Source organism: Ischnura elegans, chromosome X (genome assembly GCF_921293095.1).
Source record: "Ischnura elegans chromosome X, ioIscEleg1.1, whole genome shotgun sequence".
NCBI lineage: Eukaryota > Metazoa > Arthropoda > Insecta > Odonata > Coenagrionidae > Ischnura > Ischnura elegans.
Genome location: NC_060259.1, coordinates 63,017,463 through 63,034,530, shown reverse-complemented (window position 1 = coordinate 63,034,530; position 17,068 = coordinate 63,017,463). Strand labels below are relative to the sequence as shown.

The window sequence follows — 17,068 nt, the reverse complement described above, 5'->3', positions numbered from 1 at the left end:
TTTCTAAAGGCCGTTTTACATGGGGCACGGAATTGCGCAGGTTAGAGCTGCATTAATTTCTAAAATGGCGTGGAATTGTGCGAATGCATGAACGAAATTAGTACAGGGGCTATTTTGCCGTCTCGCATCCACACATTCTCGCATGTGTTCTAGCAATTCACCGCTTTATACGACACAATTTTGATTGCGCCTTCACACGTACGTCAGATTGTGCAATTCGTGTACCGTGTAAAATGGCCTTAAGGAAAGACAGAGACCACAAAAATATATGTATGATAGAAAATCAGCAGTTTCACCTTAAGACGACCATCAACAGCAGCAGGCCCATTTTCAGCTATTTGCAGGACAAAAAGAGGCATATTCTGGTACTCCCGCCCACCTCGTATGCTGAATCCAAAGCCCCTAATCCCCCTTCCTAGCTCAACAGCATGGTAATGTTCCTCCTCAACATTGGCTTCCTCCTCCTGAAAGAATGAAAGTGGCACGTTAGCATCCTGAGAGACTTAATGAATGCATATTAAACAAGCAAATGTGAGGACAGCATTTAGGGGTCTCAATATCCAAATCACTGACCAGGATATTGATTTGTTCAATTACAATAATGCTTCCCAAAATTACTCGACACAAACAATGAGCTAAAAGCTGGGCTCTAAATAGTTCCAAAATTCAGGGCTGAAAAGCACTCAGAACAGCAGGCCAGCAGCCCCCAGGTCCCAAAATTATCATGTATCATACACCTTCTAACAGTTTGCTGTTAGCCAGGAGCCACATAATTAGGCATAATGATAAGGAAAGAAAACTCCCTAGAACCCTAAACAGTATCCTTAAGCTTACCCCTTCCTACCCTATTTTGATAGTTAGCCTTCATTTTATTGAAAAAATAAAAGAACTTTCTGCAAGAAACAGTAAATGTAGCCATATTTTCTAAATATATTCATATTAAGAAGCAACATTTCATGTATTATTACCCAGTGTGGATTGCTATTCAATCTGATCCATCTTGCCCAAAAAGCCAAGTGCTAGTTACACCACTGCTGTCAACTATTTTTGTAGTTAACACTTCAGGAGTGTTTACCCAGAGTAGATCTTTCATGCAATTAACGCAAAATCCTTGGAAAAAGTGCAACCTGTGCCTTGTGTAGCTAAACCAATGAGAACACGTAGCCAACAGAAAGGTTACCAGCCACTGGTATATACCACGGCTATGATTGTAAAGAATTAAAAGCTATGCACAACTTTTCCTAAATGATACCCGAGGTATGCATTTGTCATTTTCTTCCAATGGTTACTCCTGAATCACAAGATGATATTTTCCATCCCATTCGAGCTATAGCTGCAGTGACTGCTCTAATGATGAAGGAAAAATATCAGTTTCATGCTATCATTTTCTGCAATGGCTCCAAGGATGGGAATCCCATTACAAAGCCCTTTTTTTCACCAAACCATTCAGAATGCATGGCCACTAACAGAAATGGTAACGGCATGCTTGGCTTCCACTAGAATGACAGCAGTAAAGAGATGGAAGAAGTTATGGAAAAGGGACACCAGATTGACCATGTGATTCAGAAAATTATGGGTCGAGCGATCACTTTTTTGAACCCCGAATTGCTATTTGAGAATCTAGACCACTGAGATGCCAACTATCGACAGATTTTGAAAGTAGAGCTGTGAGAATACCTTAGGAAACCACATTGAGAAATCATAAACATTGTTGGATATCTTCTGATTTCTTCCACTATATTGTAGGTGTTAAGCTATCATAACTTTGTAAGTAATATAATTTATGAATTTACATTTTGTATACATGCCTTTTAGTTGCCATTTATTGCTAATATTCATCATTTTCTGCAACGGTGTTATGTTGGTTTAAGGCAGTCAACTTATTGTATTATATTATTACATCACTTCAATGCTTTTCGAGTAAAAAATATGAATCATAAATAAATCAGAACTCTTGCAGGAATAGAATACTTGAACATCAGGCACATAGTGTACAGTTGAATGCTTACCTATTTTTTGTAACTAAGCAATGAAGCACTTAAAATCATAAGTAGTTTAAATCATCCGCTCCACTTTTCATAAGATCTGATTGAGTATTAAAACATTCACTGAATTTGTTTTCTTTGATGCTATCAAGCAGCTCATTCATATGTTCACTTTAAAAGTATGAATAAATTACATTATCTAGAAACGATCAGAGTTCCTTATTTAATCTGGATCTTCATGTTGAAATTAAAAACTTCATTAATTTCACATAAGCAATTTAAAGTTCTCAGGAGTATCTTTTCCCCTTGGGATTACCTAGTTTAAGTTTTTAATTTCAATGTATTCCACGCAATCACTCCTGAGACTGGATCATAGATGAGCAAACGAACTATTCAAGCTTTACATCAAATTGTCATAAAAATATAAGATGGGTATTGATTATTTCATAATGAGCATTACAAGATGTGTATAAGAAATAAGTACAATATTTCCAGTTCAGTTTTCAAATACCAGAGGACTATAAATCTCTTAAGTATAAATGATACAGTAAAACCTCTATGTAGTGAACCTCTTTACATCATAAACCTCCATACATCATACCATCCCTACAGTCCCATCAGATTTACATGTAAATTTATAGGCAAACCTCTTTGTAGTGAACCTCTTTATATCGTAAAACCTCCACTTATCATACCAAGGAGATACCCCCGAGACGGCCTAACTACCTCTTCAAATCAAACCGAGACAACTAGACACCATTAATGCAGCCGCGATTATGTACATGGAATGGCATTTTCAGTGATAAATGTTTCACCCTTATCATTTTTTTCTTATATACCTTTAATATGCTGTAATTTTCACGTTAATCATTAGTTGTGGCAATTTTATTCCATATGAGAACATACCTAACAGTAAATAAGAACAAAGGTATATAACTATCCTAATCATTTTAAATGACTGTTGAATTAAGAGAGATCTCATAATTTTCTCTCAAATCGTAGTAAAAATCATGTGATAGCGCTCGCTTTCTGTAATTATTATGTATATAGGTAATAAATACCCCTATGAAAAAATTGTATAAAACTGTTTCAAATTTTTATACAAACACATACATATAATAGTTTTATAGACAGTAGTGCCTTTCATTTCTGAATGATATGAAAAAATGGTGCCTATCACTAAAACCTCTCTATAGTGAACCTCCATACATCAAAATGCCCAAATTTTGGTCCCCACCATTACGATATAAAGAGGTTTTACTGTAATTATGTTGGAACTAAAAAGAACACTTGTAAAAATGTAAAATAAACAGATTCAGATACATTTCGACAGACACTGAACTCAGATGACATGCATTATTCTAAGATCATAACTCAGCCAAGCGTGAAAGTGCAAAAATACATATTATCGTTTAAGTAGTCCAAAAGTACTGCATCATATGTAATCATCGTCTACGTCTAACAATGACAAAAGGTCCAAAGTATTCTTGTCTTCAGATCAAAAAAGTTAACATCTCGCGAAGAATGTAAAAAATAAACACAATACCTTTAACACCATTGTGCAATTACATGACAGTAAGCCTTTGGACAAATTTGGTGCGAAGCTTAGTGCCTCATTTTCAACATTTTTACTAAATGACTACTATTTAGTCATAGAGTGATCATTACTACATAATTACTGTTATTTATCAGTTTAAATGTTTCAGACAAATTGCCATTATTATGAATGAGTCTAAACCAAGTATGTACCTCAATGCCGTATGATTGAAAGCTATAACCTAGCTTTTCCCTATGATTCAGGCTCTCCTCATGACAACATTCACTAACTAAAATATGATGAGACTGAACTATTTTCCTTAATTTAAATTCTATAATTACAGGGTGAATCAATATTGAAGATCCACACTGCCTGCATTATTTGGTTCGGGAATTTAATTTGACTCTTGAATACAAAATTTTCTTATTTTGCATATGAGTCTAGAGGAAATCGGGATTAGACACTTTGGTGATGATGCAAGTTTATTCTCTACTTATACTCCTCACAATCTCCATTACATTTTTGGCCTGATTGAGGATTGTGACTCATTTAATTACAGAAAATAGAACCTATTTCAAGAAATCAATGAAATTTGTAAATGATGGTGAAGCAGAAATAATAATTACCAAATGGAAAATTTTCATCATTGTGATTTCTTTCATAGCAAAATTAAGGGATAATGGACGTATCATCATGCTCCCAACTCCTATGAAATTTCTCATTAAACTATAAACTAGATTCACACTGGCCCTTTCCTAAAACTTAACTATTTCAAACATGGATTATAACGTTAGGCATACATAGTGAATTTAAACAGTTTTTAAACTTGGGCTTAAGGTATGAGTGATGGAATTTGCACCTCTACGTCCTTAGGGACAGATATGATGAGTCGTCCCCCTCTTTGGGATATCCACCACATGAAGTTCCTTAGAAAATACCACTAGCAAATTTCAGAATCCACATATGAACGCAAGAAAAATCAATATCCAATATGACACAAGCTGAGAGAGAAGCTTCACTTTAGGAGAACAATCATCTTCTGGTGATATCAGCTGGCAAAAGGACCATGGTGATCATCACCAAAGATGGTTATCACAGTAAGATCTCTAGCACCAGAACGATCTTCAATGAAATAATTGGGGAGCTCATAAATTTCATAGAATGAAGATCATCAAAACCTTGATCATCTCAAAGAAAACCAATAAACAGCTCATCTAATTCTTATCTTCCTTGGACGACATGAGTGAAAGAATAGATATAAATACAAAAAAGGTGTTGCGCATTTCAGACAAATGAAAATCAAGTTTAAGTTCTCCCCCTGAGCCCAAACTACAGTAGGGAATTGGAACCAAGTGCTCAACATATGTTAAAATTAGTTAATACTGGGAGAAATGAAGAGAAGGCTGTATAAACAAAAAATTTCAACCTTTAATAAATACCTTGCAGACAGTCATACACCACTTATAAACACATCTTTTTCCTATGTCAACAACATAATTACAATAACTGATAACGCCTAAAACATACATGAAACACATATTAATAAAATGTGGGTAGCTCAGGAAGAAAAACAAAGTAGCGTGTTTGAAGGGAATCAAATTCTCCCTATCTAGGAAAGGTCTTGGGTTATTTCCTGATAAAAATGTGAAAAAAAAACAATATAAAAAGGGAACTTTTTAAGTTTTGAGACTTAATACTGATAAAAAAAAACATTCATTTTATGTAGTTAAGTTTAGTAGCTAGATGTTATTATGTATCTCTTTTCCTTAGGGAATTTACCACCTCTTTGAGTCTCAGAACTCTATGAATGAGATTGGCACCATAGATAAATATTACAAAAACCTGCTCACAAAACAATTTCAAGGCACTAAAATACCAACACAAATTAAATCATTAACAGAGGAAATGTGATAACAAAAGCATTTTATTCTTTCAATTTTCAAAAACAAAATAAATTGTCACAGAGAAAAATTAAAACATTTAAATTTATAGTATAAAACCTATGCTGAAAGAAAGGCTATTGCTATTGAAGTTGAATTTATTGCTATTGAAGTGAAGCTAAGAAATAGTGTGCTGGTGGAAAAGCTTTTGCTGAGTAAAAGCTACTACAACGCTTAAAACTAGGGATGTGCAAGTAGTACTCTTTGATCTTGAGTCGAACTGAAAAGTACTCGCAAGTATCAAGTCGAGTCGAGTTTGGTCTGGACCTGGCAATACAACAATGCATGCTCCAACATATTCTCATTTTTCCAGTCCTCAAGTGAATTTCCTATTCTGAATGCTCAGCCTGATGTAAAAAGGAAAAGATAACAAGGAACTTTGAAGGTAATTGTGTCATAATTAGGAGATGAATGAAAATTAATTTGTCTTAAACAGTATCATAAGTATAATTGAAATGTATCAACTCCTAGTAATATATCAACAGTTTAATTAAAATATGTATCCAAACTGCTAAGAAGATCCCTGAGTAAAGGAATTTTCACAACTGTAATAAAGATTATACAGTTAAATCAATGACAGCGGGCCACTCCAATTTCTCCCAATATGCCACTGCGTCGGAAGACGGTTGGCTGATGAAAAGGTCCTACAATTACACTGGAAAGGTGCACTGGTCCCGATACACTTCTCGTGCCATTTACCCCATCAGTGTATTACATTCCGGCAGCTGGACCCGTGGCCGGGTATATAATCTGGGGTGAAATTTGGGAGACGAAAATGACAACAGACGAAAAGGTATTCAGCGCCCACATCGACTACTATAGTGGTTGACTGTAATGTGCACAGCAAGCTGAAGCTCTAAGGCAAAGGCTATAGAATGACTTATCCACTTTAAAAACGATATTATTACATGAGTTTTAAGATAGCACCTCCTGTCGGTAGATTTTGAAACTCACTGGCCTCAACAGCTTTATAACCGAAACTACTCGACTCGACGTTCGTAATGCTACTCAATGCACTCAAGTACTGACTACTCGACCTGAATCTTCAAGTATTTTCACATCCCTACTTAAAATCTGTCCCATAATATTTTCCATATTATACCAGTAAAAGGCATATCATGGACAAAAATATTTGGTAATCCTTAGAACAGTTGAAAATAAACATAATGATCACACAGCAACACACCCAGCCAGGCTGTACAGGCTGGGGACTATAAATGTGAGATATTAAAATAATAGGAATACCGACAATACTGTTAATAGAAATCTGTTCCATTTCTAAAAGCATTGGTTGTTTTTCATAGAAGCTAATTACTATCAAATTGAGGAGCAAGTACTAAATAACGCACATGGGCTTTGACCGTTACAAAAGAACAAAAATTGACAATTTAATAATAGGATGCAGGGACTGCTTTTGTGTACTAAGGGAAAAAATAAATACAAAGGTAAGTGTCACACAATTGGCCAGTGAAACATACCTTGGTATTTAATATAATGCAAAGGGTGAAAAAACAAGGGAGTTATTCCACCATAAGTTATGAGGTAATTCCTCATAATGCATGGTATAGGAAGAAAAGCATTCTTGGCTCAGGAAAATTACACAATTTCATCAGCACTAACACAGCAGCTCAAGAGACCGGTAACTGGTGAGATTATAAACCCTAAAGCTAAAGATGTTTAGCAATTTAGGCGCAAACCAAATAAAATGACGACTATATCCTAGTCTCAGGCCATTAACCGGTACGACTACAATGAAACTATAATTCTATGCAATGCACTTCAAAGTATTTATTAACAAGGCATATCCTATATTTCTGTTATTTACATGTCCCATTACAAAAATATACATATCATTTTCTCAAGCTCTTCATAAAATGATCGAAAATTTAACTCCAATGTCATGTATTATTTCAAATCCATATATCAGTCAAAGTCAACAACAAGCTCTCATGCATTGAAAAGGTGATTCGCACAGGGAAGTTTTAACATAGGTAACCATTTTGGTATCTCCAAAGAGTGTTAAAAGGAAACTAACAGGTGGCTCAAAGGAATTCACCAATCAAAATTTCCCTGCCTACTTTATACAAACCTGGCGATAGTCTGAGTCAGTGAGGTTAGTTCTTTGTTTGCTGGGGAAATTCACATTTTCGTCAGGCTGGTGACACCTACACACATGAAGCAGCAGCAAAAGAATAAAGAAAATTACAAGAGAATTAGCAAAAGATGTTAAGGATATTATCTGATTGATTCAATTTCTACGACAAATGCAGCTCACCCGTGCAATGGGACATGCAGGAATGCAGATACTCAAAAGATGCCACAAGAACTGTACACAACATCCATCACAATTCAAAAAACAGTAACCTAAGCTAATGACGTTTTTCTTCTAACAAAAGCAAGAAAAAGTTCTCTCTTTAAAATGATGGAAAGCCAAATAAGCTCGCTCCGGTAGAACTCAATTCCATGAAAGTTCTTCTAGAACATACACCAATGACATTATGTACTAGAAATAACAAGGCACCAAGATTCTCTGATAAGTGTAAAGGAAGTTATGCATGAAGATGTAATTTCTTTCAAGCTAGCATGATAAGAAATACAGGTATAAAGCTCAATGGTTAGGGTATGCATATTGCTCAAATTCACTGATATGCAATCATGTCTTATGTCAAGTCCATTGGAAAATAACATCTCTAAAAGATAACTACTTCAACACGCATCTTGAAAAGGAGAAGAAATATCATCATGGAAGAGTAAAATGCCAAATGATGAGAGGATAAAACAGCAATTCTACAAATATAGGTGAATGAATCACTTCCAATTGGACAATAGGGTGGTTTCCTATTATTTTTTAATTGCCTACATCTAAAGAATATTACTCCTGAAATACGTATTTCACACTTTTAGATTTTTAAATGACAATATCTATTTCTCACGATTAAATGAAAAGTGACAATTTTCAAGTGTGCGAAAACGCGAGGACTAAGTATGAATGCTGGGAAAAGCCCATGAGATGTCATTCTGGTTTCAGCTGCCACCATGTAAGGCCACCTTGGTGCAAAGCTACGAGCACCGCTGCGATGCAGGCTGCTAGCAGGTAGCGCTTGGCTTAAATAAGGATTATTAATACACTATTAAACGAAGGAAACTTGCCAATCTTAGGCAATTTTAATAGGTGATTATTAAGAGATGTTTCCCTGAGCTCTGCGCCTCATGCATGCATTGGTAATGCCTGAGACGTCACGTGGAGTGGCACTGCATGGGCCCTGCCCTTTCAAATGTCTGCCAATCTGCCCTATTTCAAATGAGGTTAAAATTGACCATTAACATTTGTCAAAACTGGGATTTCGAAAACCAAATAATTTGTACATTATGAATACACTAATGGTGGGTAACGAATCACAATCGATGCCTTCCGTTTTCTATGATGAAGGAAACTACCCTATTAAGCTAGGAATATCTAAGAACAATCTGAGCTTTCTCTATGGACAATGACAAATTCAGGTAAAAATCAGAAATGGAAAATTCAGCACTTGTTTTTTCAAGTAATCTTTTCCTTGGGACTCAGGTAAACAAAAATGTCAATATGATGACGAAGAATTTTTTAGCTTGAGGTATTTTCACCACACTGCTACCTCTTCCAGGACTATTTTTTGTCAAAAAGTCATCAGATGGCTTTCTAAGGTCAAGCTGACAAAGACAGTCGGGTGGCATCAACTAATACTACAGTGGTTATTGCAAAGAAATTAATAAAAGAAGCAGCAGAGAACCAATGAAAAATAAATGGTATCAGAAGAAATCTTATACCAGTCTCCAAACAAATTAAATAAGTTATCTTAAGGTACACACAAAAGTTACTATTTCCCGATTAGAAAGACAGCCAAAATTCAATAACAAGTCCAATCAGAAGTTCTCTGACTACCTCTCAGTAGACTCCAATGAAGAAGTTACTAGCAGTTGAGACTCCTAGCACTTAGAAAAAAGGCAGCAGAGAAATCAGAATATATGTAGGAGCATCAGTAAGCTAACATACAAAACAAATCCAAAATTTAACAGACTACTGAACATACTAAAGATAGACCAAAGCAACACATTTTATTTTTCGAAGACACAACTCTATGTATGGAAAAAAATTCCAACAAGTCAATATGAAAATGGAGGATATAAAAAAAAAATTTTTCCATATGGGTGACGGCAAACCACAGTCAATGGCTTGGAAAAATTTTCAAAGAAGACCCACAGCAAAACAACAATAGATTGCACAATAAGAAAACATGAACACCATTCTTCAATTAAAAGTCGGCTCTGTGTGTCGTTAACCTGTTGTGATTTATCCTCAGGCTTTGATTGTGTCAATCATGACATTCTCGTACAAAAATGATGACACTAAGGCCTCCAAGGTAGTGACTAAACTACATGATCTCTTGCATTAGTAATATGAATACAGCCATGTCAGTACAGTCATCGCATGCGAGTAGTCATCGCCGCGAAAAAGATCATGAACAGGCAAAGAAAGCTCTCATTGAGTCCGGGAAGCTCTCTAAAATAACAGAATAATTGCATAAATAATAATATATTGTTTGTTTTAGGTAAATTATGAACATTGCATGACATTTAAGTGAAAGTTTGGGTTATCCGTATTTTCCGATTATTCGTGCTGTCTCTCCCCATCATTACCCTGGATAATCAGGAGTATACTATATTGATAATAATATATTTCATTGTGTGGAAACATTTTCATTGAGATAAGGAGAGCTCAACGCATACCATGTGCGTGCACTGTGGCTGTAGCGTAGCACATGGGAAGGTCGGTGCTGGCCCCTCCTCCCCGAGATATGAAAACACAATTACTTTGCTTCTTATATATATATATAAAAAAATATTGAAATATCTTAAATTTACAAGATTTAACGTATGAAGTTTTTTCGGTTATGAAAAGTGCTAAAATTTATTTTTTAAGTGTTAAAATTAAAAGTTTAAAACCCTTCACTTAGTACCCTGTTTTTCAAAAATGTTCCCCTCTGGTTTTGGACTCCCCCGAACTCAATTCCTGGCAGCCCCACTGGACTGCGGCCTGAAACTATTGCAAGGAAGTGCAAAATCCACCTCACCACAACTGAAGCATTTACATGCAAAACAGAAGTCAGCATACGGTGAGAAAGTGACAAAATTCCGGGGAAACGTGCGTGAGGAAATTTGAATACTGTCAAATACCTTGAAAGCTTATAAAAATGATTTTTAATCAGCTAAAATATTAAAATGACAATGAAATTTTAAATAGAATTCCTTTGATTGCATGTACCCAGGAAAACCTTGAATAACTACTTCGCTTCACAGCAGGAATTTGAAAATGCATTTGGATCCGAAAATATCCAAAGATACGGCCCCGAAAATCAAGGATCCGATCCGCATCCGAAAAAAATACTGGATCCATCCATCCCTAATTACAACATTCTTCAATTGAATTATAAACATATATTCGTAAATATAATGGAGTCAGTAATGAATATCAATCCATAGAGGCCAAACCTTCACATATTAGATGCAGGTGATTTTTTTGAGTCATTATTAAAAAAAAAAGTGTCTTATATACTGTCAAATACGGTACGTCCTTCCAAAGTTAAGTGCTGCAACACCAAAAACTGGTAGACTCCACTGCGCTGACCCCTAGTCCATTGAGAAGATCGAATCTCCAAGAAAATTCTCTGTGTTAGGATGCATGCTCAACATGCAATCCTAGTTTTGCATTTCTTAACTCAAGGAACTCAACATTCAATTTTCAATGACCGATTGCACTATAGAGATCATCAGGGTGGACACGCTCCCTACATGCCGCAAAAAATAAACTCCGCTGCTGCCACCACTGAATTCTAGAACATGCAAAAATGATGTGTACCAAAAATACACTAGAAATATCAAGACACTAAGATTCCCTGATAGTTGTATGGGAAGTTCTGCAAAAAGATGTACTTTCTACACAGCTAACATAATAAGAAGCACAGGTATCAAGCTCAACGGTTAGAGAATGCATATTACTCAAATTAAATTCACTGAAATGCAATATGTCCTACATAAAGACCAACAAATCTTCTCTTCTTCTGACTCAAAAAATCTTTAAAAGATAACTAAAAAGTACAGTTCAAATACAAATCTTGAAAAGAAAACAAACATCATCATTGAAGAGTAAAATTCCAATAATGATGATGACGATAAAACAGCGATTCAACAGAAAAAGGCAGCCAAATCACCTTTGATTGGGCAATTTAGCAGGGAAAGTCTATGAAAAATCTGAGCTTCCACTATGGGCACTGACAAGTCCAGGCAAAAATCAGAAAAGGAAAATTCAGCACTTGTTTTTTACAGGTAATAATTTCCTTTGGACTCAGGTAAACAAAAATATCAATACAACGATGAAGAATTTTCTAGCTTGAGGTATTTTCACCATATTGCTCCATCTCCAAGAAAATATTTTTTTAAAGTAACCCATGTTGGCACACATATCTGGCTTCATCAAGGACAGATAATCCATTGGGCACTTACAAAAGCCATGAGAAAAAGATAAGAAAAAATGTATGCAAGAAAAACCAATACTGCTAATGCACTACAGATGATCATTTTTTCCACTTCAATACATCACAGAATATTTCAACCTCATAGTACAGAGGAACTTAATCACTTCTCTCATAGAAGTGCAGCCAGGAATATTGTGCTTCTTCAACCTTTAAACCTTTCCTGCCGGGGCCTATGATTGGAAAATATTGCCAAGCTACGAGTAGTATGAGGATATTTTAAACCCCTCCTGTACCCCCTGCTCTTTTTTGGGGTGGAGTTACCCTGGTATTTTCGTCCTCAAATTAGGGACCCAGCTCAACAAGGTGCCCATCCCTTACCCTGGCCACTGGACTACACCCTCTAACCCTGTCATAGCACAAATCCACGGTCAACTTATTGTGTTACCAATGTTTTTTTACAACCAAACATAATATTTGATTTTGAATAATTTACTCTTCTAAAATAATTACTTACATTATGTTAAGCATTGTGGAATTTGAAACAGATTTCTAGCGTTAATAACAACAAATTTAGTAAATGAAAGGTAATAAGGCTTTAAGTCCGAAAGTCTGTTATTTTTAATGATAAAATTTTGTTTAAAAATTGCTTACGCTCAGAAAAAAAACAAAGAATTCACTTCAAAGTATTAAAAAATTGTAGTATGCAACTACATATATCATTGAAAAAACTATTTACAATATAACCACTTCACAATGGATTCCAGTGGTGAGGATGATCATAAATTAGTGGGAGGGTCGGGCTTAACTGCCGAGGAGTGGCCCTAGGGACTCCCTAAGCTGGGTCTCAGACCGGGCCTGAATGCATCTGAAAATTGCTACCTCTGCGGTCACTTCCCTTCCCCTCACTCATCTCAAATCACTCTCGAGAACACTTCCATACATTGCAGTCTCTCAGCCCTTTTGTAGGCATTATTAGAGACCTGGCAATCAAATTCCAACAGTACTACATCCATAGAAAAAAGATAAATAGATAAATCGTGACACATGCGCTCATACTACGAGATAGCCAAAAGACCACATTTAACTGATAATAGTTTTGCTACCGTATCACACTTACAATAACTATTTCCTGCTGTTAATTGTATGATTGACAAGATCAAATAAGCTGGTTGAAAAAATACACGATGGCAATTAGCCAACTAACATTTACCCTCCTGCAGGCTTGCATGGACAGCCAGTAATTAAAAAAAGTTTATTGCCTTTCCTAAAATTTCACATGTCACCAATGCGCAAACATCCATGCAAGGAAGACAAAAGATCTCACCAACAATTGGAATATTAAAAACATTAATTAGAGAACTCAGGGAAAATCACAATGACCAGCAAGGATTATTTTTCATGCTCAGCAATGAGAAACACTTAAGACTATAGATGAATGAATGAAAATACCAGAATATGAACTATCACACACACAGCATCTTTTCTGAGCATGTAGCTCCAATGAAATGATTGATATTCCATCCCTTATTTTTTATAATTTTAAGAAGTACTCACTCAATAAATCACAACATACAGGCATATCACTGTAACCAACTACATATTCCTCAATATTTCCCAATTACTTTATTATCTGTAAGTAAGGTACATAACGGTGTCATTAACTCAGACCTGAAGTCTCAATTCATTACAAGAATTTGGTGGCTGGAGGCGAAAGATAAGTTCCAATGGCTCTAAATCTTTCCCATGTATTGATTCTTACAAAAGTTTTAAATGAGAAAAAAACCAAAAATGCCATCCACTTTTCAGGAGTTGGTGACATATTAGAGTTCTAGCTTATTTACTAGTACAGGGAGAACATTTCATTCAGGGAAGGAATCAATCAAAGGAGTGTAAACAACAACGAACCACACAAGGCCAGTGCTAACGGCCGAGACGAAGCTGAGTAGCAGCATAGTAGTTCACTATGATCTCATCATTTCAAAAAGTTATCTGCAACACAGTTATGACAGTCGATTCTTTGGTCACACAGCTTGAAAAATATATGACTGATAAAACAGAAAAATATTTTCCCTACTCAGAGCTTACTAACTTTTTGCCTAGCCTCTCGTTTATTTTCCAAACTCTATCGAAGGAATGCATTCCATAAGGTCTAAGTGCTACATTAAAAATAGTGCATCATTGCACCATACATGTAAGAACTGGAAGTACCTATTTTTAGTTCATTACTTGAAAGTTATAAAAGCTTTCAATGAATTAATCAAAGGTTATCAAAATTTTCAAGACCACAGACTGTGGATAAAATATTTACTCTAATGTTATTCCAGTCAGGATGTACTTTTCACAAGAGAGTTATGGGGTAGTTTTGATTTTTTGGACTGCTACGTATTTTGAGCTGCGGAATTCAAAGCTGAGGTTTGTTAACAAAATTTTGCGATGCAACATTGCAAAAATGGCACAAATGCCAAAAATTGTTTCTTTTTTTAGCTTGTTTTTAGTTTATTCATAATCTATCAACTTATAAGGAATTAGTTTTCAGTTCAAAATTTAAGCCTTATATCGCGGGACCATTTTTGAACGTTTTACATGCTGACTGGGGTATTCACTCAAAATTTTTATTGATATCAGGATATCTTACACTTTAACACTTTCCCTCACCATAAGGATCTCTAAGGGGCTTAATTCTACCAGACAAGCCCTTGTGGCAGAGGGTGCCTCCTGCACAGGGGGTCACTTCTGCACTGGTTAGCAGCTATAATCATGAACTCCCACAGCCTAAGGGTTGAGTACATATAATTTCATGAAAATTTTATCCCTCGCATTTTTTTCTTGGACAAACCATTTAGAGCACGCCACTTGAAAATTTGGCATTTTTTTGCTCATCCCAGCAAAAAAATTTCCCTGTAATAAATTAAACAAGCCAACAATAGCTGTATTTTTAGTTTAAAGTATGTAATTGTTTCCTAAGTATTTTTAGCTATGAATCCTAACATAACCTATCCTAACATAACCTTCATTTTCTTCTGAATTTTTATCGTTATATTCAATTATGAAAAATGACTGACGGCATTTTTATCATCTATACCTTCAAATGATAATATAAACTAAGTTTCTCTGCAAATAAAAACACAAATAAAATTCATGTAGACATAACTTTTCACATCAAAGAATGCAAGAAACCTAACTTAATATTGAATAGTCCATTTCAACCATGAAGTATTCATTGACTTCATTAACCTCCGTACACTTAAAATATCCACACTTATTTTAAGAGTAACTCATGCTTATTTAATACACACATGATGAGCAATTGTCAAAAATTGAGAACCTATTTTCAAACTGACAGAGAAATTTCATACTCTAAATATTTCACCTGAATCACTTTTGAAAAATAACTAGGCTTAAGGCTAAACTTTTTCACACCCATACACTTGTTCACACATTTACTCTCTTCAGTTGGTCTTCAAATGCACAAGGTAAGCGTCTAAGGTAAGGATACCCATCTACTTGAGTAAAAGAATGTTGTCTCTCCATATTTATTTTGCTACATACATATTTATAGTAATCAACTCTCCATCTCTTTCAGTAGTCTCCTTGAACATGCTTGAATAAATTGAATGAAATAGAGCAGGTTTCATAAATAAAACTCATAAAGACATTGAATCTTTATAGATACTACATATAAAGAAACCCTCGTCACACACAAGCAGTTGAAACCGGCTGAAAGTGGTTGAAGCAATCAGTAATCTGTCCATAGCTCTAACAAGAGAAACATTCATAATTATGCCTAAAAATTACACATAAGTGCTTCACAGAATAACTAAATGTAACATAATACATACACATCTAGCTGAGAAAAAACAATTTAGGTAATTTTTTTTTTGCACGAAAGGGTAAATGACTACCTAAGATACTTTCTAATCACTCATTTTTACACTATGTTTAATCAGGCTACATGTACATATACATTAAGGTAAAATTGGGCATGGTGGTTTCATTAAATTTTTCTATAAGCCATACGCTATATTAATCCATAATAATTATTATATGAGAGAATCCAAACATTAAGCATATCAGCAAACAGCTATTAGTGTGTGAACTGCAAAAATTGAAGCTTTATTACAGCATTCGAAAATCTCTAAGAATGGAGCAGACAATTAGATAATACATTTGCAGTATCAAAGAAAAAAATTAAACTCCAATAGATACAACACATTTTGCATTATAATAACTATGGTAAATTAAGTTTTCTTCTGAGGACCAAGCAGAGAAATCTGTTAAAGCGTCTAGAGTGTTTCCTTTCAAAGCCTTGAAAGTACTAAAGTGAAATTTTTAAATGGAAGATTTCAAGATCTTAGTATATACATATGTACCTACTTTAGACATGGCTTTCAGCTACTTACTCTTGCTTTCAGCTAAAACCCATCGGCAACATGTAACAATAGGGATAGCAGAGGATTCTAAAACCATTCAAACATACATGGAGATCACAGGAAATCAACAATCCCAAAACTTATTTCCAAAATGAGAATATGATAAATAATCATGTAAGGAAGAAGATTTTGCAACACATACATTGAAACTCATCTAATACAATCTCAGTAAGATGATCTCAGAAGATAACCACGGGTACAAATGGAATTTGAACTATACACACAATAATGGGCGAGCATGGTAGCCTAGTGGGTAAAGAAAGCGCTATGCTGCTGATCAAAGAGTCCCAGGTTAAGCCTTTGGACACCCCTAAAAACCCTTGAAGTGCAATGTGGCCCCAGGAAAGGAACTAGCCCTCCAACCCTGAAATTGTGAAATTCCCGTGCCTGTGGCTTAGTTTCAGAGTGAACTCTACCCTCACCTATCCAAACTAACCTTTCTGTTGAATCACTGAGTCAGTGACACATTAGTGTCTCTTCATAAACAAAAGGCTTAAGATAATTGTAATTAAGATGGGAATAAGTTTGCATTGGGTGATTTCTAGGGGTATACGTATTTACTACAGTGTCAACACTGACAAATCCAACCTTGAGCCAATAATTTCTAATTACAATTTTTGTTCAGGCTATACCATAACAGGTGAAAGTCACTACTCTACATTAAAAT

General features: G+C 35.2%; 1 protein-coding gene across 8 annotated transcripts in view; it reads right to left on the bottom strand.

Moving 5' to 3' along the window:
- The window catches only part of LOC124171931 (membrane-associated guanylate kinase, WW and PDZ domain-containing protein 2-like), an 85,939-nt gene that overhangs the window by 9,848 nt on the left and 59,023 nt on the right, over window positions 1-17,068 (bottom strand). For 6 of the 8 annotated variants that reach the window (XR_006868016.1, XM_046551361.1, XM_046551362.1 and 3 more), the window contains one exon: window positions 297-464. Coding sequence is in view for 6 of the 8 variants with exons in the window: in XM_046551361.1 (XP_046407317.1) it covers window positions 297-464 (168 nt within the window). In the remaining 2 variants the exon portion in view is untranslated. Of the gene's footprint in view, window positions 1-296; window positions 465-4,925; window positions 7,628-17,068 lie in introns of those variants that run through there. The other 2 variants (XR_006868017.1, XM_046551364.1) reach the window with 2 other exon arrangements.